The sequence below is a fragment of the Colletotrichum phormii genome, assembly GCF_030913505.1.
Source record: "Colletotrichum phormii strain CBS 102054 chromosome Unknown BDP81scaffold_20, whole genome shotgun sequence".
In the NCBI taxonomy this organism is placed as follows: domain Eukaryota; kingdom Fungi; phylum Ascomycota; class Sordariomycetes; order Glomerellales; family Glomerellaceae; genus Colletotrichum; species Colletotrichum phormii.
In genome coordinates, this window is record NW_026851462.1 from 387,175 (window position 1) to 408,116 (window position 20,942).

Here is a 20,942-nt window from a genome sequence, read left to right on the forward strand (position 1 = left end):
GGTTCAGTGACAAGTCGTGCTCCAGGTAAGTTCGCGGTAATTCTTCCAGAAGGTCGCGCCAGGACGGAATTATCAGGCGTTCTGGTGCAAGTGGTAGACGTGGACTCAGTGCGCCATCGTGTACGACTTCGTAAATCTTGGATTAGATTGGCTACGATTCTCTAGAAATATCTACCCAGCAGACTTCATATACTCAAAGCCTGAATATCGCGATATGACAGAATGACAGCTATTCGGCGACATCAAACTCGACAGTTCCCCATCCCTCAAACGTGCAAGACCAACGACCAGCTTCCTGCATCGGCACCGCCTGCAGGCAGCTACCAGGCAAGATCACCTGTCCTGCATCGAATCCAACGTCGTACTTCGCAAGCTTATTCGCTAGCCATGCCACGGCGGACAGCGGGTTCCCTAGTACATTTCCGGTGTTGCCCGACATGACCTCCTTATCATCGAAACATAGGGTGCCTCTGGTGTTGCTCAAAGTGAGATCAGTAAGCTGGCGAGGCGTACCCCCAAGGATGACGGCGCCGGTGGACCCATTGTCAGCCAGTGTGTCCGGGAGGTCGATGGCCCAATCTCGCACTCTGGAGTCGATAATCTCTATCGCAGGGATGGCGTAGTCTATGGCATTGATGACGTCCGCCACAGTGACGTTGGGTCCTTTGAGAGGGCCTTTCAGCACGAAAGCTGGCTCAAGCTCGACGTAAGGTTTGATGAAGTCCTTGAGGCTAAGAGTTGTTCCTTCGAATACGAAAGTGCTCGCGAGGAGGAAGCCGTAATCAGGTTGGTCAGGCCAAAGGCGTCTTGCATGACCTTTGCGATGTTGCCTAGTTTGTATCCAACGACTCTGTCGCCATCTTGGCTAACGGCGTTCTTGACGGTGACCTTTTGGACTTCAAATGCCCCATCGGGATCAAGACTTGTTCATTTCTTGGTTGGGGGGTCGACAGGCTCTTTGATGATACGAGCGGCGCGAAGAGCCGACGAGATCTCCTGGAGCTCAGAGTCCTGCATTATGTCTCTTGAATCTTGCCGTTGAAAGACTTGTTGAGTCTGCGAAGTTATTGGACTATTAGAGCCTAGAGCAAAGATGGTGAAGTCTGCGTGTATTTGTGCAGCGTGATACAATGTATTATTCTATATTAGGGAACGGGACGAACTATAGACCCAAGTGTCTTAATTCGAATGTTCTTCCGGCGTTGACTCCGAAAGTACGATGTCCGGAGTTGTTGTCAGTTAATCCTTTCCGACAGCGAATGACTATTCGTATTGAATATGCCGATGACTTATCTTCTACATCCGAGATCAATAAAGGCTGTCGGCCGCCGGTATCTAAAGTAGTTAGCAACGGCATACCCGACCCATGCCATCCGAGACCAGCCCTGGCCGCCAATGGCCACGTGCACCGACATGAGCTGACCTGAAAGGCTCACAAATCTCATCACTGGCGGAACTCTGGTGACTTATATCGTTATTTGCATCAACTATCTCTTCTTCTACAGAGCTTTGAAAGCCCATGGCTTTAACAGATCTGACCTCCCCTACCGCGGATATCTCCAGCCCTATGGCACTTGGGTTGCTTTGGTCTGGCTCATAGCGGTGGAGATCTTCTATGGGTATGCCATCTTCTTACGGGGCCGGTGGGATATTGGAATCTTCTTCAGCAACTACACCATGGGATTCCTCGCGATCTGTCTATTCTGCGGTTGGAAGATCCTCAAGCGCACTAAATTCGTCAAGCCCGAGCACGCCGATTTGGTTTGGATCCGGCCGGCAGTCGATGAACACGAAGCGGCGATGGCGGGTAACGAGAATGAGGTAGGGCTCCGCAGGCGTTTAGCGCTGTTGGTATCCCTATCACAGGGATGTTGGTTCGAACCGTATGGTCCTGGGGGTGACGAAGTATCAATATCTCTGTATTGATTGATTCTGCGTAAGGAGTAGAAGGGAGATTTCAACCGGAGGTTGGGTGGACCGTCGAGGTGTAATTGTACCCTCTCGAGGTGGCCCCTGCTCTACCCTTACTCACGGTCGAATTGGGCTTCCAATCCGACAAGCGCAAATGGCGAGGGTCGATTTGAAACTTGTTCGGGCATCCCGGAGCCCTCGGGTTTAGTTCACCATTTTTTGTTCGTGATTACAGTACATATCGGGCTGCACGCTGTTCTTGACACAATTCCGAGGTTGTGAGGTCCGGAAATCGGACTCGGACTCGCACGATTGATGCGTTCATAGCTACACTGCCCTTCTGAATACTGTTGAATACGAATACCTTACAGGCACGTGTGTACCGAGCACTGCATGCCGATGACTTCGGTGGCTTTCAATTGCCACTGCTTCGGCTGTCTCTACGTAAACAACATCGGATATTACCTTTCAAGGCCTCTGACGCCATTCCTCTCCAGCCACTGTGCGGGGAAGGGGTCTCAGGGCGGCAACAGGGTCCTATCATCTTTGGGTGCAGAGCAAAGAGCTCATCGTGGGCGCTGTTAAAGGGGCCCTGACAGACAACCAGGGGCTTTGTGGCGGGCCTCGTTTGGCTCCTGATGGTCCCATTGTGCATCTCTCTGGGTCTGTTTGGCCCGGTTCAGAAGCTTTTAGAAACATCAGAACAAGCTACGTGGCAGGGGCCCGAGAGTGCCCAGACTTTAACGTGTTCGTTTACATACCAAGAGCTGTGCCGACTCCCGGGGCTGTGTCTGCGCGGTGGGCCGTGAACCTTGACGCGGTGTTCCCGATTGGATCGAAAGAGAGGATACGCGCGGACATTCTGAGTCGAGACTTTCATAAGCCTCACCTCACCCCACCATGGCGGGGGTGTAAATATTCTTAGGTACGGAGATCCGTACATGTATCACAAGCTTCGTTGATCCCATTGTTGGAGGCTCAAGGAAGTTTATATAACCTTCGTTTCCCCGCATCTTAGCTCTCGATCCTGTAGCATCTGTCTCTGAGACATCTCTGATCATCAACATAATAACATCCAGTTCGATTTGTAATTTTTGTATCAAACCCCATCATCATGAGTTACTACGGCAACAACGGTGGACACCAACAGGGTGGATACCAGCAAGGTGGCTACCAGCAAGGAGGAGGCTTCCAGCAGCAGGGAGGCCATCATCAGGCCGGCTACCAACAAGACCGCCCTCCTTCTGGTGAGGCCGGCTCATACTATGGTGAAAACCAACAAGGCCAGCAACAGTTTGGCACGCAGCATGGACACGGCCAAGAAGGATACGGACAACAACAGGGGGGCTATGGCCAATCTCAGCATCAGTCGGGACCCCCTCCTTACCAGAACCAAAGTAACTACGGCAACCAGGGATACCGCAACGACGGCCCGCCTGGATCCAACGGTCCGGAAGGCGAGGACGGCGAGCGTGGTCTGACGGGTGCTCTTGCTGGCGGCGCTGCCGGCGCCTTCGGCGGTCACAAGGTTGGCGGTAACTACGGCCACAGCAAGGCCAGCACTTTCATCGGTGCCGTTGCAGGAGCTTTTGCCGGACACAAGTTGCAGGACGGTGTGTCTGACTGGAAGGACAAGCGTGATGAGGAGAAGAAGCACGAGCACGACCAAAAGCATGAGCACGACCGCCCTCACTCCCCTCCCAAGGACCACCATCGTGGTGGACACCACGACGACCGCCACGGCGATGACAAGCCTCGCAGTGGAAACTACGGCGGTGGCTTCACCGGCTCAGCTAGAGACATTCGTCTTGACGCCCATGGAGAGTATAACCTCCACGCGTCATGCAAGCGTCGTGATGGTGAGTGGCAGAGCAGTACCATCAGCCTGAACAGAATTCTCGAGAACGACCACGGTAGCTTCCGCTGGTCTTCTGGTGGTGGCGGCGGCGGCGACTCTTCCGTGACCGTCCAGCAGGGCGATACCCTCCGCAACATCGCCGCGAGATTTAATGTCGGGTTCGAGGAGATTGCGAGACACAACAACATCCCCAACCCGGACCAGATCTGGCCCGGCCAGGTCCTTCAGGTTCCCGGCCGTGGTGGCAACTCCGGCGGCAACTTCGGCGCCTCTGCACGGGACGCCCGTCTGGTTCAGGGTGGCCAGGTCCTCGAGGCTGAGCTGTCCCGCAACGGCCAGTGGGTTCGCAGCTCTATCAACTTGGATGAGAGAATAGGAAATAACAACGGAACCTTGCACCTTGTTTAAAAGGTTGCAATGAAATGAGCATAAAAGCGGATTGAAATTTACTCTAGCGACACTCTAAATTGAGACTGGCCAAACGGTCATGAATTTGCATTGAAAGTAGTACTTCTCTTGGTTCTTTGATTTGAATGTTCCATGAGATAAGGCGGCATCATGCAGCCTAAGTGATTTGATCTTGCCTTTTCAGCTTATTCATCAACTGACTATCTACAAACGCGTGCTAATGCCGCCGGTCACAATCATCTTGATCGTCAAGTAGTCTTCAAGACCATATCTGCTGCCTTCACGGCCAAAGCCGGAATGCTTGACGCCTCCGAATCTGATGGGTGTTAGTTTTGAACAACAAGACGACGCGAATCATGAAATACTTACGGCGCAGAAGCGTCTGAGATGACACCAGTGTTGATGGCAACCATTCCAAACTCCAGAAGTTCTGATACCCGAGTTGATCTAGCCAGGTCGTTCGTGATGACATAGGACGCTAGTCCGACTTCAGACTTATTGGCCCACTCGATGACCTCCTTTTCTGTGGAGAACTTCGTCAATGCCGCAAGGGGGCCAAATGTCTCTTCCTGTGTCACTTTCATAGAGTCGTCGACATCCCCGAGAATGGTGAGCTCGTGGAAGTTCTTGCCGGCTGATGGTAGCCGGTTGCCGCCCAGCAAGACCTTTGCGTTCTTGGAGATGGCGTCTTTGATATGCTCCTCTACCTTGCCAACACCATTGGTCAAAGGTCCATGAGTAACCGATGAGTCGGTGCCGTTGCCAACACGGAACTTTCTGACTTCCTCCACTAGCCTCTGGCTGAACCTATCATAGATGCCCTCCTGCACGAAGATCCGGTTGGCGCACACGCATGTCTGGCCAGTAACTTTGAATTTGGAGACAAGCACGCTTGAGATTGCAATTTCCATGTCTGCATCATCGAACACGATGAAGGGTGCATTGCCTCCTAGCTCGAGACTCAACTTCTTGAGAGTGCTGCTTGACTGTTGCATTAACAACTTGCCAACTCGGGTCGAACCCGTGAAAGAGATCTTCTTCACGATGTCTGACTCACACAATGCAAGTCCAAGCTGAGGTGTGTTTTCCAATGCCGTGACGACGTTAAAGACTCCGGGAGGTACGCCGGCTCTCTCGCATAGCACAGCTAGTGCGTTTGAAGAGAAAGGTGTAAGTCCATCAGACTTCATGACCACAGTGCATCCGGCTGCTAGAGCTGCTGAGACCTTGCGGGCGCCCATCGCAAGAGGGAAGTTCCAAGGTACGATCAAGCCACAGACGCCGACGGGCTCTTTGACGACGCGGGTCCTGTAAGTTGGGTTGCTGTGGGGAATGATGTCTCCGTAGATGCGGGCGGCCTCTTCGCCATACCACTCGAAGAAGCTTGCCCCAAACATCACCTCGCCCTCAGCGTCTCCCTTGGCTTTGCCATTTTTGGCGGTGATGATCCTGCCAAGGTCTTCCTTGTTGTCAACTAAGAGGTCAAAGATGCGTCCGATGATGCGGCTCCTTTGGCGGCCGGATAATGCTTTCCATTCCGGGAATGCTTTGGCTGCGGCGTCGATGGCGTTGTCCAAGTCGCCAATGGTTGACTCAGGACATGTTCCGATGAGTTCCTCTGTTGCCGGGTTGGTGACCGGAAAGGTGTTACCAGAGTCTGACAGCGACCATTGCCCTTTGATGTACGACTTCTGGACAAAGAGACTAGGGTCTTTCAAGGAAGATGCGAGGGAAGACATCGTGCAAAAGAGATTGATTACTTAGGATTCAAGGGAGAAGTGGCGGCGTTCAATGCTTGGAGGCCTGTGTAAGATGAAGCGTTCCCCTATTCGTGGCATTTTGCTCAGGTAATACTTGAGCAGATTCACATTTATCGTCTCACGGGACCGATAGCGGTTCATCGGTGCGACGTTCCATATACGGGCTTGATAGGGAAACTGAAAGGAGAGCTGGACACTCAAGCGCGTCTTCGGTGCGGGGTTCGGAGGCGCAAGCAGGTCTCGGGTCTGATAGCCGCAAGCGGAGGGGCGGGAGACAGGGATCGGGTGCGATCTCGGATCGGCTTGTTTGTGAACACTACACTCAATAATGAGAAGCCGAAGTGGTTGCACGTCAGATATCGCGGGTTTTCTTACTTGGAAAGATTAGAATCACGGTGATGAAACGATACACACGTGAACACGTGCATTTCTTGGCTCTGGATGAGATGTCGACAACCTTTTCGGCTCGGAGGCAGTGTCAGGCGCCCTGATGCCCAACCAAATTGAGGTAGCACACACTCACTGTTGGCCATAGCTGGGTTGATGTTTTTCCTGTGAAACATACGCTGTGTATCGGACCTCTTGAATCTTAATTATATCAAAGGGCCTTCGTTTTGGGGATAAGAAAATGTCATATCTATCACGAAATATCTAAAACATAGTGGTGTTGCCATAATTCCTAGTACTTCACTTACACATCACAAACTCTCATCAATCATCGTTTGAGAACACAGCCATGGCTGATATCGCGTTGACAACTCCACCGCCCTTGGCAAAGCTTAGCTTCACGCCCATAATCAAGGACGACCTGAAGCCAGCACTTCCAACCAAGCCCGAAACCTTTAACCCAGACAAGCACCTCGCATTCGTCCACGATCCGAAGAAGCTGTCTCTCAAAGATGTTTCGCTGCCCGAAGACGTCGAGATTTCTCCAGTCGCCTGTTCAGAGCAGTTCCATCTTTTCACGGAAGAGGCCATACAGAACATGAGACAAGAGATCTTCACCACCGAGGTTTGGGAAAACTGCCTGCACAGTACCAGATTTGCGCCGTGCCAGCTGCGTGGCCACTGCCCAAAGTATGCTCCTCCCTTTCTCCATCGTTTCCAGGGTCATGTTATTTTATTGAAGCTTACATTAGAGACAGGTACGCACCTTTTATGAACCAAGCTTGGAAGAACCCGAAGACGTTGGCTGTCATCTCGCAAGTCGCTGGAGTGGACCTCATCCCCAACATTCAATACGAGGGGGCAACATCAACATATCCGTTCTGAACAAAACCAGTGACCAGGAGAAGAATCAGGAGAAGGCTGGAGACAACACCTCCGTGACCAAGTGGCATTATGATGCTTTTCCTTTCGTGTGTGTTGTCATGATGAGTGATGCGACAAACATGGTAGGTGGGGAGACAGCCATCAAGACGGGAACGGGATAAATCCTCAAGGTCAGGGGCCCGCAGATGGTACGTACAAGTCTTTTTTATTTGTCTCAGCTGCACCTGAGGTGCTGGTTTTTGCTAGGGATCCGCAGTCATCCCTCAAGGAAGATATGTCGAACATCAAGCCCTTGCAGCCATCGGCGGCGCGGAGCGTATCACTATGATCACATCTTTCCGTCCCCGGAATCCTTGTGTCAAGGACGATTCAGTCCTCACTTCTATCAGACCGATTTCTGAGCACTCGGAGCTATACTACCAATGGGCTAAGTACAGGGTTGAGGTGGTGCAGGAACGGCTCAAGACATTTTTAAAGACTCTGGCCGAAGACAATGAAGGAGATAAGCCGACGAATGTCAGAAGAATTAAGGAATTCTTGGCTCAACAACAGGACTACATTGGGATCACTAATGAAGAAATCGCGGAAACGCGAGGACCACACCTTACCTGGGAGGGAAGTTAGTCTTCGGGCTATCGTGTCATGTTTGTAGCTTGAGTGGTCAAGCTTGTATGATCTTTAGTTTATGGGGACCCATATAGCTTGGATCAATGGTATTCGTGTCCATTCAAAAACCCATAGAGGTTAATGACATGTCTGGACTGAAGTTACTTAGGGCTGATTTCATCATTGAAATAATCGCGGACCTTGATCAACATGAGTATGAAATTTCTTGTTTTTAAGAATATAAGAATAGTTTTTAATCAGGGTTTTAATTACTATTTGTCGCAGCGCCACACGTGGCGCTGCCGGTTACTGCCGTACGATACCGCTTTCCACAAGCCGATTACCCGTCTTGTACGGTATATAGATAGGACCCTCATACAAGTCTTCCACTTGCTACCTCGCTTTGTGATAGTTATGAGCCCAGGATTCTACCGGTAGCACAACCGTCTAAAGTGTAGCTTTGACGCGTACCCACATCTAAAAGCCTCAGGTTCAATTCCCGCTCGGGTAGGCAGTTTTGCCGCCTAATCAGGTCTAAAAGAGCCCAAGTGCCACCCAACAAGCCCAGAGCGGCCACGGGTAAAAGCGTACAGACCCCTACCCTTCCACAGGGCTAGGATCTGAGGGGGTGTGTCGTAGGGTATATATGGCGTTAATTGCTGCCCGTAATTAACGGCGTCGTTTTTGCGACACTATTTCTTTAAATAATATGTAACTGAAGTAAGTTACTACATTATTTAATTAAACTGTAATGCCCATAACTAGTCTCTTTATTTAGGTAACATCTTAATATGGCCGCGAGGCTAGCTCTAGCCCCTTCCGCTTCGGCGTCGAAAACCTCCGCTCAGAGCAGGTGGCGGGGCCAGCGCATGTGGGCGCCAAAAATCAGGTAACTCCACAATTGGCGAGGAAGAAGGCGACTGACGGTGGCTGTCGCCTTCATCACTGTCTCTCTGAAGTTCTATGTCGACAACAGGCGGCCGAGAAGCCCCCCATTTGACTGACCTCCTCGTGGCTATTCGTGGAGCCAAGAAGACGATTACCAGCAGAACTACATTGGCGCACAACAGCAAGGCCAAGAATTGTAATGGCGGAGATGTTATAGGGAGTCCAAGTACCAGATCACCACAGGCAAATATGGACGCGGCTAGTACGAGTGGTTGAGTTATCTAGAGGCGAGTAAGCTTGATCCATCATATAAGAGAAATAAGGGAGAGAAAGCTCACGATAGTCACCCAAGAAAGTAAAGTCACCGAATTATCTTGATCAAGCGCGAGCCTCAGAGATTGTTTGGCCTGAATCTAAATGTTAAACAGGTTAATAAGCATCAATCATCATGAAAACAGAGCAAAACGCACTCGGCTTTGTTCAAGGACCAAAATCTCTCGTAAAGTATACAGAGAGCGTTGACAATCATTAAGGTCGTCGCATGTCTTTTTCAAGTCAAGCCGGATTTTCTCGTGAAGAGGCGAAGAAGTATTGCTCGAGACGAAGGAATGAAGTTCGTATGTCTTCTTTTTCTCCTCTAATGTCTCTAATGTGGCAGAGAGAGTCGAGAGCGACTGAGTGAGAACACTACACATGCGACCAGGCCAGTCAATGTCTATTGTACTATCCCCAGCTTTCGAAGGTGTATGAATTTCTGTATCACGAATAAACTATATAGACTGTCAGTAGATGGCCCAAGTTTGCTTATACGCGTCTGATTGACTTGCCTCCCTGTTCACCATGATCTGAAATTGGCACGCAAGATTCTCCCATTCCCACGTGATAGATTGTAGGCGAAAGTTCATCTCTCTATGGAAAAGTCTTCGAGGATCCCAAAGTCTTTTGTCAGTACGTCTTCCGAAAATTGACGGGTACGCTGAGAGACCTCCCTGACTTTCAGACGCGTCCGAGGTTAGTTCTCTGATGCTTGGTTCATTCGCAAAGAAGGTGTCGGCAAATGTATAAGCTTTCCAACTCTTTTCATCCTCACCAACAATGATGCATGATAGATGGGCTTGATGAAGATGCCAAATGTCTTTCTCTTGCGGGTGAGCTTGATGCGTTGATAAAGGGCGGAAAACCTTGATCGACTGGCGAAGTGGTGTTAGGACGCCATTGTCCCGGGACGCACGTCTAAATTCTTTGTCCCTTCTCCAAACCCAGTAAGGCAGGTGAAGCTCCAGACAGAACGATGTAGACGAGGAGTGCTGGATTGACGGAATGTTAGATGACATGAGAGAGCTGCGAGGAATGGTATGATAACTCACATCCGTAGAAAAATTAAGGTAAGCACGGGATGTCAGATGTCTGTATATACCATCGCTCAGAGCCAATCTCTCCTTCCGGTAACTTGTCGCAGCAAGAACTAATGCAGCCCAACGATCTAGGTCTGTTATGTGACTATACAAGTAAGTCAACGAGTGTATAAGATGAAAAGGCACACTTGGATCATACATGAGGCGTCGTTCATTGTCTATACCACACACAGCATTCTTCGATCGCTGCGATTAGTTAGAAACTGGAAAGTTCTAGCACCGGCCAGAGGAAATACTCACTTTCAGCTTCAGCACTCTGAGCAAGTCACCGGCGCTCAGAAGTTTCGAATGGGGGTAACGGGCTTGTTTTCCGTAATCCTCTTGGTCCAGCCAGATATTCAGCCTCGGGCAGCTCATTCGATTTAGTGATTCAATTGTTGCCCCTCGACAAAAGTCTCTAAGGAAACTGATTTTGTGCAAAGACCGTTCTTCGTGTGGGTCGAAAAATGAGGCCCAGACATCACCATCATCCGCCCCATCAAGTTCTTCCATCAGCATGATCAGGTCTGAGGGCGACTGGGCTACTTCGACAGGGACATCGCCCACTTGAGATTCTGGAGGTGTCGGAGGTAACCGCCATGTAGTCTGAGTTGAGGCATCTTTCATCGTCGTCCAGACCTTCGTACCGTGTGCTGGTGCCTCAGGTCTATCATCATCTTCTCCATGACAGATTTCCAGACAGGTATCTTCAAACCTCAGCTTAGGGGAACGTTCCATAGATGATAAATCATGAAAGGTCTTGATGGCTGGAACAATATAGCCTGTTCTGCTACCTGGGCATCCTCTGATGACGTGGCCGTAGAAAGAACCCGACTGTTGGTCGATGACAGCAGTGCCAGAGTCACCCATGGTGAATTCTCCTTCATCAAGCTGCACAACCTGGAGCCTTTGGACTGAGCTGAAGTCTGGGTTCTGAAACAGAGTGAACCCAGGTACAAGGAAGCCTCTACGAACTGTGTCGGCGTTCCCTATCAAATATACTTCTTGCGTTTCAAGACCTGTTGATGCCACGTCACGGATATATATGCATCTGTACCCATCTTCGTGAGGTACGGTGACTCTGTTAGAGAGATCAGACACCGTGGGCGCAGGTGTCGAAATCAAGACGTAATCAAGCTCAGGGCGAGAGCCTTCGCTAGCCCGAAAGGCGATAGAGCCTATTCGGCTCGGCGAGGGTTGATACGGCGGTCCATCTAAGGTATTGTGATATTGAGATTTGTGATTGTTGTGAATGGGTATCTTGAGTCCATCGGGGTTGAGCAAGGTATTGATAGTCACAGGACATGCGATCCTATCGATGTGGCTCAAGACAAGTTCCCTGTCCAGAATCTCTTCATCCCAGGAAGAGTCGGCAGATTGAGCAAGTGAAATTGAGCTTCGTGAAAAGCCAGATGTAGGTGTGATGCTTCCCTGGCTCAGAACATCAAAGTTGGCTCGTAATGTCTCTTCATCACTCAAGTGGCCATAATCTTCATCATTGCTTCCATTGACGGAAAGAGCGTCGGTGTCTAGGTCGAGTTGTGATGTGATATTTCTCCGCATAGACAGAAAGTCACATTCATGCTCTGAAGTCAACTGATAGTGGTTGCCATTGATCAGGAGAAAAACGCCACCCGTAGCCCAGAATGCAAGTTCTCCAGCGTGGTGGCCTCGCAATAGACTTCGTCCTACACTTAGAGAAGTCGACTGAGAATAAACATCGTTGTCATCCAGTAAAGCTTTATCTGAACTTTCTGAAGAAATGCTGGGAAAGCTTGTTCTCGCTAGTGTTTGTGCTGGAGTTCGTTGTTCCAGAGGGTGTGGGAGTCCGTGGATCTGGAATTCCGGAAAAGATTGAAGAGCTAGGGTCCCTCTCAATTCGTCTTTGACCCGAGATCTAATGGCACTGTTCATGCAACAGACCATTATCGTCGGCTCGGAGCTTCTTGTCGCTGAACCAATCATGTAGAGTCGAAAGTAGACCTCTGCACGATCCAGCCCAATGCTCCTGAAAACGTCGTGGACGATCGCTTCAACGTCATCCTGGTACTTTTTGAGCGCAGGTCCTTCGGCATACCAAGCTTTCTTGCGTGTGAGCAAAGAGTTAATGATGCCCCTCCCGCAAGAGTGCTCTGGATCTCTCCATCTAGACCGTCGAAACAAAGGCATGATTTGAGGTGATGGTGAGAGATTTCTGTCGATGATGCCTCAATTGTTAATTTGCCGTTTTATGTCAACGTGAGAGCGATGGGACGAGGAGTTTAGAATGGAAGTGGAATAACAATAGACAGGTCTTGACATGGCAAACCCTACCTGCTTTAAAAGTGAGGCGAAAAGTGCAATAATCGTCATGCGCCCGGAAAGCTTCATTGGTTTACGTATTAGCGCTACTTCTCTGTGACGTCCAAAGCGACAGGAATTTCGGTAAGACTGGCTATTTTCATTCGCATTGTGATCGTCGACGCTCTTGCATCCGCCCAATGGAAGAGGCCGCGAAGACTTTTTTGGCTACCTATGACCACGCATGCCGCACAAATGTGCACGTAAACGCAAACATCATTACTGAAAACCAAGATGAGAACCTTCTAAGAAGACAAGCGCGAAAGGACTGTACATTGCCACCGCGGCCATCAGGCATTAGTGGTCACATTGGTGCCCAAAATCACAATTGTCCATTGCGAGGAAGGGTTTGCTGGACCGAAAGCTTGGGTTTTGACCAGGTACCTAATACTCGCTATATTAGGTAGGAAATCCAGTAGTCGCGAATTTTTTTCCCTTCCGCTTTGTAGGCCCCGAGCCTGTTACGCTACGATGATCGAGTTAAAAGAACCCGACGTACAAGAACTTCTTAGCCTTCTCTGGGGCCCTCCGAAACTCAACGACCATAGTCGATATGATAGATCGCTTGCGAGACGTCCATGTGGAACATCAGCATACACGAACTACTGTCATCGTCAGTGGGGCCTAATCGCGGGATACTTCAATGGTCATTACATAGCTCTCAACAGTCTCGCCGAGCTCAATTCCCTCATTCAATACCTCCTAAGCACAGATGCGATCGCAAGAGACCAGCTTCATGCTTATTTCGGATCAAATCAGCGTCCAATATTGGATCAAAGAGCAGTGGATACCACTATCAATCTCACTCTTCGCCTCCTCCTCATGCTCCGATTTGGCCCTGTTGAAGGGGAGGCATCCCTTGACCATCATCTTCTTTGGGACTCTGGTTGCTTGAAGGATTGCATACGAGCTTATCTAGAGGATTCTCCTCATCTCAACGTTGGAGAAATTCGATTCCCGAAGAACTTCAACGCGTGGAGTCTAGTCACGATCGGGGGCATAAAGATTGAACTAACAGACAATCTAGCCGACCATCTGTTATTGATTGAGGACGAGAATGACATGAGAGTCTTGATATTCCACCACGTCTCGTTTCTGCGATGCCATCAAAGGTGAAGTTTTGGAATTCCTTGCAGATGATTGATGAATGTTAATGCAATTTTCAAATCAGTTCGTTCTACCCTCAGGGGTTTCTTAGGGAGACTGAAGATTACATTACAACTACTTTTCCCTGAGGCAGAATTCGGCGGTTTAGGATCCACCAAACGTCGTCGGTCATCATGGCTACAAAAACTGCTCTACAAGCAACCATGTTTTCCAGCTGATTCGAGACTTGGCGCAAGCGGAACGCTTCCTGCGGAGGCCCGAAGGATCGAGAGGTTCAACTTTTGGAGGAACCGATTGGTTGTTCTCAAGCAGGCGTACGACGATGCTACTCCTCGTACGCTGTCTCAATGGTGGCATGACCGTCGGAACAGGGTTGTATGGTGCACTTTTTGGTTGGCAATCTTGGTGTTGGTGCTTGGAGCGTTGGTTGGCATCGTTCAGTGTGTGCAAGGCGGATTGCAAGTTTCGAAATCATGACTTTAGTCAAGCTCAGGAAAACAAAGAGTCCGAGAAACGAAGGTGGCAAGAAACACCAGTTGGATCAGTTACATTGGAATCTATGCATGTCTCTCAGTTCCGGCTTATGGCGTTCTTCCCTTCCGGATGTCTTTCTCAACTCCACATGAAGGTTCAGAATGATATCCGAGTCCTCGCCACATCCGAAACCTCGCAAAGAATCGATTAGACCATGCCTGTATTCTGGATCATCCAACTTGTCTCCTAGAATAAGTTGCGGCGATTGTAAGCTGTTCGTCAGATACCACTGGACGAGCAAGGTTTGAACTTGCTACCAAGCCTCACATGCGCCTCAGCTAGTACCCCACTACGTACTAGTAGGCACACAAGATTTCTGTCGCTCACTGCCCGAGTTCTAGTCCTATTGTTCCTATTGTTCCTATTATTCCTACTACTCATGCTACTATTGCGATTATTATTTTTCATTTTCTATGCATTCCTCAAGGAATCCGCTGTTAAAAGCGTAGGAAGGTAGTTCTAATCACAGCACAGGCTATCAGAAGGGACTACTGTTGCGTTGATCAACATCTTCCATTATTTTTTCACCAACTTACCCGCCAACTCCACACTTACGCTCTACAACTTCTGAGTCAAGCAGCTCCAGCCACGGAATAACGTTCGAAAGGAATTCGAGACATCGGACGACTCGACTTAACTGACTTCTCAGCAGCCTTTACTCAGCAAAAACTCCAAAAATCGGCCAATTCGATACAGAGCAGCTGAAGGAAACCCAAGAACAGACGATGGCCAAGACACCAAGCCGATTCGGTGAACTTGGCACACCAAATGCGGCACTAAACCATGCCGGCCATCCGGCGCCGAAGACCAACGACCCCCCAATTGGTCACTCCACGAGGACGCTCGGGTCCGCCCAGTGTCTCGGAATGTGGCGGCACCTCGGGATTCCTCAACGGGGCTTCGGTGTGGCTCGGCATTGACCGAGGTCCAGCAAGCACAGCAAAACGAATTGTGGCTCAGCACCTAAAAGCCACAATCACGTTGTCTGGGATGAACCTTGATCCCTTCAAAGCTTCGCCCTCGGCCGCTCGAGCCGTTTAGCGACTTGGGAGTGCTGCTTGTGGCGTTCTCAGTGACGTGGGACTAGGTTTTTCGCTGTCTCTCGTGCGGAGACCGATTGCGTGGCCCCTGTTGACTTGGTGACATGAGCCAAGTTGCTTCCTTTATCCTAGTGTCGACTCGGGGCATTGGCACTTTAGCGCTCTCCGGACGGGACGAAATGACGCACGAAGGGTCGGCAGCACTATGCTGGGCAGCTGGAAGCATCAAGCAGACGATCTATAAAGTGGAATGATTTTCCCCCTCTATCATATCCGTTTATGCTACTCAGCATCACAACCAATTACAACTGTAAGAACAACTCAACTTCTCATTGAAAACCAAATTCAAGCTTACAAACACTCAACCAACACCACATCCAAACAACCAATACAAAGCCGCAAGACCAAATCATTTGCGACCGATCTAAACTCAAACAACTTCTACACAACTTACAAGCTATCTTAAACCCCCTACACGACCAAAACAATATGTGCTTCGGCCTGTCAAGACGCAGAGGATACGGAGGTGGCTACGGCGGCCCTGGCTACGGCCCCCGCCCGGTGATCGTACAGACCCACCACCATGGCCATCACGGCGGCATGATAGGTGGGCCTAGACCATGCGGCCCCGGCCCCCGACCCGGCTTCGGTGGCGGCTATGGTGGATATGGCAGACACGGATACGGCGGTGGCATGGGAGGAGGATGGGGCGGCCGCAGAGGTCGCTGCTAGACCTGGGTACGAACCATGACGATTTTCACGCACAGATTGGGACGCATTAGAATTAAATACCACGCGGGGCACTTGATTTCGAGGGAATAGGCGTTTCGAAGATTCATAGCTTATGATTAATAATCGACATTTACCAGAAACGCATACGTCATTGCACCCAAAGCCATTTGTTGCACGTTGGCATTCGCATGGAGTGACTGAATGCCCTTGTTGTAAGTGCAACAACACTTCTGTCTGATCATTCCGACAGGCCTTTGGTAGGTTGCGTAGTCAGATAACATTGCCATAGGTCTTTCGCGGCTCAGGGCGTCTTAAGGTTGGTGTCTGGCCACGGCATGCAAATCTACAACACATCTACTTCAATCCTATGAGTTGTTGTCATATGTAACGAAGTTTGGGCACGCGTGATTGACTCTTACCATGTGTGAGAACCCCATAAAATTACGGTTGGCACTGGCCTAGGGTCCAATGACACGCCGAATCACGTCCACATCGCTTTCACATACTCGCTCTACCACTACTGGTTTCCTCCTCTACGAGAGTGCCGGTCCTAGGTAGAAGGATTTGTGTTATTGAAAACACCAAACAATGGTTAATCATGAGTTGTTCTTCTCGTTTTCCACGACATCTACCTCCTGGTAACACGAGATCCTAATCCTGTCGTTCGGGATCCAAATCCCGCTCAGTCGTCGCAACTTGCATCGGATCCTGCGGGGAAGCTCTCTCTCAACTCTTCAGATAGTGCCGGGGAGAAAAAATGTCTTCAACCAGCAGCATTAATATTCTCGAATACCTAGGGCTCTATGTGTTGGCCAAAGTACTGACGTCCGACGGGCCGCCGGCCGAATTCTTGCACAAATTACAGGGCTATCCCAAGAGGGCATTCTCCGGGAGATACCCCAAAGTCTCCCAAGACGGAAATACTACTGGTGTATCAGATGGCGTGGACACTGCACGACCGAAGTAACTTGGCCTCGGCACCTGAGGGGAAGTTCAGTCGGGAGATATAATTAAGCTCAGGGCCCTCAACATCTCTTAAGTCGGGAGATGCGGACCTCAATACTTACTATACCTGAACAACAGCGACTTCGCAACTGAAGCCACGATGCAAGAATTACTATCAAAATTTAGCGCTAACTTGGAAACCGGGGTGGGCTCAGCCTGCGCCCTGGCGGCGGGAGCTGGTCTCCTATCTCACTGGGGCTATTTCATCCGCGGGCACAGGAGCATGGAAGTTTTTCAATATCTTAGTCGTCCATGGCGTTACATTGCTACTGCTGTTCCTCAAGTCCGTCACAACTTTGGGATTCGCAAAGAGTGTTACGGCGCATGTCGCGATATCTAGCTCTTACTTCGTGGCTCTCTTCACTAGTATTGGGGTGTATCGCCTGCTCTTCCACCCCCCTACGCCGGTTCCCCGGTCCTGTCCCGGCCAAAATGATGAAGCCCTACATCATGTGGCTCAACAGAGATTGGAAATTACACGACAAATATCTCGAGATGCACGAGAAGCACGGGGAATTCGTGCGTGTTGGTAAGGGCCCCCAGTTCACCGGCAAACAACGTTGATAAGTATGGGGTTTTAGGCACTCGTTAGCACGACCACAGGCCCGAATGACATCTCAATCGTCAACCTAGACGCCATCAACAAGATCCACGGACCACAGACAAAGTGCACTAAGCGCAACACTGGATTCTACAACGCCTTGAGGACAAAGGGCGAGTTGAACTTGGATTCCCTTTCGCACAACGAGGTTCACCGCGACAGACGTAAAGTCTGGGACCAGGCTCTAGGAAGTAAAGGTGACACTCCATCCCAGACCACCCCTCCAGGCGTCAAATTATCACATAATTTGTCGAACCACAATTTGAATCCGCTAACACCTCTCCAGCTCTTGAAAGATACGAAGAAGAAACCCGCACCGTCCTCCGAACCTGGCTTTCCCGCCTGGATGAAGTCCAAGGGAAGCCCATCAATGCGTCGCACTACGCAAAACTCATTCCCTTTGACAATATGGGCCGCGTAGGCTACGGCCGCGATTTCGGCACCGTCAGAGATGGCCGGGAAGACAGGATGCTTGACCTCATTGAGACAACTTTCAAGTTGGGCTCTCGACTGGGGCAGACGCCTTGGCCGCTTGTGTTTTTGGCGAAGTTGCCGCGGATGGGGATGCAGAGGGAGTTTGAGGATTTGGGGGTTCGGCTTGTTGATGAGAGGATTGCTGTAAGTTGAGAGTGGCCCGGAGTAACAATGGGGAAGTAATGCTGATGATTTGAATAGGTTGACTCCGATGAGTCGCACGATATGTTGAAGTACTTCCTCGACGACTATAAGTCTGAGAAACCCAAGTCCTTCTTTAACGTCAATATCATGTATAGCGACTCTCAAGCTATCCTTATCGGAGCGACGTACGTATTTCTAGTGCCTTTCTTTCCGACAAAACTTCGCATGCTAAACAGAACCAGAGATACAATCTCCTGCACCCTAGGGTACGCCTTTTACTACATCGCCCGCGACGCCAGACTCCGCCAGCGTCTTTACGAGGAGATTGCGCCCATGCACTCCAAGACTCTGGAGGGAGAATTCGCCGTGACGGACCTCAATAAGCTTGAGCTGCTCGAGGCCGTCATCACCGAGACCCTGCGGATGTATGATCCTGCGCCAATCAACGGGCCCAGGATGGCTCCGCCGGAGGGGGTGACGATTGATGGGACGTACATCCCCGGAAACGTGACTTTGTATACCCCGATACACTGCTATCATCGAAGTAAGTCCAGAAAGTTGCCTGAGATGTATGATTTTGCATGGCTAATGATCATCATAGGCCACAAATATTGGAGGTATCCCAACGAGTTCGTTCCCGAGCGCTGGACGACTCGTCCGGAACTGATCATTGACCGCAGGGCTTTCTTGTCCTTCAGCTATGGTAACACAGTCTCTTTTCTCTCACAATAGGTAAGATTTATCTGATAATCTTGTGTCTAGGTCGATACGACTGTGTGGGAAGGCGTCTGGCCTGGAACGTCCTCCGCCTCACTATCGCCTACACTCTTTGGAACTATGACTTCGAATTCGCCCCTGGGGAAGACGGCAAGACTTTCGAAGAAGAGGCTAAGTTCCAGCTTATCATTAAGCCTGCGAAGTTGACCTGTGTCTTTACGAAGAGGCCCGAGACTCGGATGTAGGATTGTGGGCGAGGTGAATTACGGCTGTATTTTGGATCAGTCTTGAACCATAATGAAAAAGGAGGCACAGGTGCAATAAGGAGAGTCCGAAGGAGGCAAGAACAACGAATTATTTAGAAATCCGAGTTTGTTTTCTCGGCAAAGGACATTGTTTCCATATCAATTAATATGATCTTCGTCACTCGTTACCTCATGTGAAGTCGTGTGATAAATGAGGCCTCCCTTCTTAGAGGTCTCAATCACTGCCGGCTACGCCAATAGCTCAATGCCATCCCCTCCAAATCTTTCGTATCCCAGTGAACTGCCACGTTCGCCAATGGCCTTCAGGACGGTTTCAAAAACGGCACACAAGATGCTTTCCACTGCTGTGCGACTTCTGAATCGACCACTTTGAAGATGAACGGAACCAAATCCAGCAGGCCATCATGCTTGTGCACTTGACGGCTTGGTAGCACTTCTTGGTTTCCAAGTACGATGAAGGATCCTCGATAGCATTCTAAGCCGGTCCCTTCTCAATCACCCGAAAGCCACTGCCCCGTTTTTGTGCGACGCCCTATTCCGGGCCCCATCGCTTCGCCACCCAGTCGAGGTCTCTGTCGTGGAAATCTGCCGGGATGTAGACCCATTTCTCTTCGTCTTTGAGCCAGGTTCTTGCAGGCATGTACGCCTCGAGCATGTAATAGTTGTCCCGTGAGTATGGGAGATCGATGGTCGGCGGGCCGTTACCCTCCAAGAAGTCATCCGTGAGGGACTCCGCATCGGCCTCAGACATCTCAAAGTGACGGCGCCGGTTGCCCTTGTTCGCTCTCTGTCTCTTGATCGCGGCACAGGTGTTGTTGAGATGAACCTCGAGGAGATGAGTGTAAGCGAGCGGGGAGCGGATGGCTTGGAGAACGATATCTGTTATTCTATCTTTCCATACTATGTTCCAAGCATCGTCTTGACCCCGACGCATGATAGTGATGGGAACCCCAGAGTCGAGGTTGGGGCGCCACTTGTTGAAGTCGACGATGACGCAGCAGGCCTGCCAGCGTAAGACACAGGTGAGGCAGGTGCATAAGACGTAGGGCTCGGGTTGAGGGATGTGGACGTATCGCCGGTGGATGCCGAGCATATCGATTCTGGCGTCATTCTGGAGGACTGGGTGAAGCTCAGGGTCGATCTCATCGAGTGTGACTGGGAGCCTGAAGCACTTTGAAAGAACGCGGTATCGTTGAGAAATGATTTTGCGTGAGAGGAGCTTCTCGTTGTGTTGAATGAGCTTGTGGAGGGTCTTGCAGGTCTGGGCAGTCTTTAGAACCTCGCTGGGGAGCATGTGGCTGATGATGTCGACAAGGGTCTCATTTGGAAGATCGAGGAGTTGAGTTGTCCGGCGAGCCGAGGACTTAGCGGTCTTCTTCTCGAGTTTCCGCTTCATTCTCTCAGTCTTCTTTGAGCGTAGATTGAGTGCACCCTTTGCAGTGACACGGTCGCTGTCGGTGACTTCCTTTGTGGCTTCGGTGAGTCTTGAAATCTCGCCTTTGATCAGCTCACCACTGCTTGTGTAGTAGGAAGTTGTGCCATCACTGTTGATGACTGTGAAGATTGAGTTGTCAATGATTGGCCCTTCTGTCGTACTTGTTGCCATCGTTGATTGTGAGCTTTTAGCGACCGGAGTTGCGTTGACAGGATTGACTTTCGTGGAGGACGTATCCTTCCACTGGTGGGAAGCTTTCATTCCCTTCGATGGGGTGTCTGAGGTCTCGCCGGCTTCCTTCATCCTTGGTGAGGTGCTCATGAGCCTCGGGCTTTGGTGTCTTTCTCTTATCAAATAAGGTAATGGGGGTAAGTTGAGGGTGAGAAGTTGAATATTCGATTCCGCCACCACCAAGTATGAAGGAAGGTGTGGGGTTTTGCGTCACGCCGA

General features: G+C 50.3%; 9 protein-coding genes across 9 annotated transcripts; 5 read left to right on the forward strand and 4 right to left on the reverse strand.

Annotated features, from left to right (window-relative positions):
- Nucleotides 1–229: 229 nt before the first annotated feature.
- BDP81DRAFT_463936 (putative 2-oxo-hepta-3-ene-1,7-dioic acid hydratase) lies at nucleotides 230–1,017 on the reverse strand (the record flags this gene model as incomplete). The annotated part of the gene is made up of 2 exons (XM_060594085.1): nucleotides 230–816; nucleotides 969–1,017. The coding sequence occupies 2 exons, from the start codon at nucleotides 1,015–1,017 to the stop codon at nucleotides 230–232; spliced, it is 636 nt and encodes a 211-aa protein (XP_060441404.1).
- A 492-nt stretch (nucleotides 1,018–1,509) lies between these two features.
- Nucleotides 1,510–1,926, forward strand: BDP81DRAFT_327814 (uncharacterized protein; the record flags this gene model as incomplete). Its single annotated transcript, XM_060585163.1, has 1 exon — nucleotides 1,510–1,926. A coding segment is annotated over one exon (417 nt), but the record flags the coding sequence as incomplete, so codon positions are not given.
- An 885-nt stretch (nucleotides 1,927–2,811) lies between these two features.
- BDP81DRAFT_463937 (CVNH domain-containing protein) lies at nucleotides 2,812–4,177 on the forward strand (the record flags this gene model as incomplete). Its single annotated transcript, XM_060594086.1, has 2 exons — nucleotides 2,812–2,820; nucleotides 3,062–4,177. 2 exons carry the CDS (start codon nucleotides 2,812–2,814, stop codon nucleotides 4,175–4,177), a joined length of 1,125 nt encoding a protein of 374 aa, XP_060441406.1.
- Nucleotides 4,178–4,381: 204 nt separating this feature from the next.
- BDP81DRAFT_397699 (NAD-dependent aldehyde dehydrogenase) lies at nucleotides 4,382–5,916 on the reverse strand (the record flags this gene model as incomplete). Its single annotated transcript, XM_060588357.1, has 2 exons — nucleotides 4,382–4,493; nucleotides 4,547–5,916. 2 exons carry the CDS (start codon nucleotides 5,914–5,916, stop codon nucleotides 4,382–4,384), a joined length of 1,482 nt encoding a protein of 493 aa, XP_060441407.1.
- Nucleotides 5,917–6,673: 757 nt separating this feature from the next.
- BDP81DRAFT_463939 (uncharacterized protein) lies at nucleotides 6,674–7,833 on the forward strand (the record flags this gene model as incomplete). Its single annotated transcript, XM_060594087.1, has 4 exons — nucleotides 6,674–7,014; nucleotides 7,083–7,152; nucleotides 7,227–7,331; nucleotides 7,456–7,833. The coding sequence occupies 4 exons, from the start codon at nucleotides 6,674–6,676 to the stop codon at nucleotides 7,831–7,833; spliced, it is 894 nt and encodes a 297-aa protein (XP_060441408.1).
- Nucleotides 7,834–8,624: 791 nt separating this feature from the next.
- BDP81DRAFT_498961 (uncharacterized protein) lies at nucleotides 8,625–12,266 on the reverse strand (the record flags this gene model as incomplete). The annotated part of the gene is made up of 7 exons (XM_060595472.1): nucleotides 8,625–8,984; nucleotides 9,042–9,116; nucleotides 9,174–9,473; nucleotides 9,543–10,010; nucleotides 10,071–10,192; nucleotides 10,258–10,276; nucleotides 10,359–12,266. The coding sequence occupies 7 exons, from the start codon at nucleotides 12,264–12,266 to the stop codon at nucleotides 8,625–8,627; spliced, it is 3,252 nt and encodes a 1,083-aa protein (XP_060441409.1).
- A 430-nt stretch (nucleotides 12,267–12,696) lies between these two features.
- On the forward strand, nucleotides 12,697–14,021 carry BDP81DRAFT_483716 (uncharacterized protein; the record flags this gene model as incomplete). Its single annotated transcript, XM_060595075.1, has 4 exons — nucleotides 12,697–12,784; nucleotides 12,841–13,549; nucleotides 13,609–13,626; nucleotides 13,769–14,021. The coding sequence occupies exons 2-4, from the start codon at nucleotides 12,909–12,911 to the stop codon at nucleotides 14,019–14,021; spliced, it is 912 nt and encodes a 303-aa protein (XP_060441410.1). The 5' UTR covers nucleotides 12,697–12,784; nucleotides 12,841–12,908.
- Nucleotides 14,022–17,350: 3,329 nt separating this feature from the next.
- Nucleotides 17,351–19,036, forward strand: BDP81DRAFT_328011 (L-ornithine-N5-monooxygenase; the record flags this gene model as incomplete). Its single annotated transcript, XM_060585181.1, has 7 exons — nucleotides 17,351–17,384; nucleotides 17,459–17,653; nucleotides 17,743–18,074; nucleotides 18,132–18,259; nucleotides 18,317–18,618; nucleotides 18,676–18,777; nucleotides 18,837–19,036. 7 exons carry the CDS (start codon nucleotides 17,351–17,353, stop codon nucleotides 19,034–19,036), a joined length of 1,293 nt encoding a protein of 430 aa, XP_060441411.1.
- A 140-nt stretch (nucleotides 19,037–19,176) lies between these two features.
- On the reverse strand, nucleotides 19,177–20,864 carry BDP81DRAFT_435738 (F-box domain-containing protein). Its single transcript, XM_060591075.1, has one exon. It carries the CDS (start codon nucleotides 20,811–20,813, stop codon nucleotides 19,590–19,592), a length of 1,224 nt encoding a protein of 407 aa, XP_060441412.1. The 5' UTR covers nucleotides 20,814–20,864; the 3' UTR covers nucleotides 19,177–19,589.
- Between the last annotated feature and the right edge of the window lie 78 nt (nucleotides 20,865–20,942).

Excerpts from the sequence above, each read along its gene's own strand:
- BDP81DRAFT_435738 (XM_060591075.1), bottom strand. The coding sequence starts at position 20,813 with ATGAGCACCTCACCAAGGATGAAGGAAGCCGGCGAGACCTCAGACACC.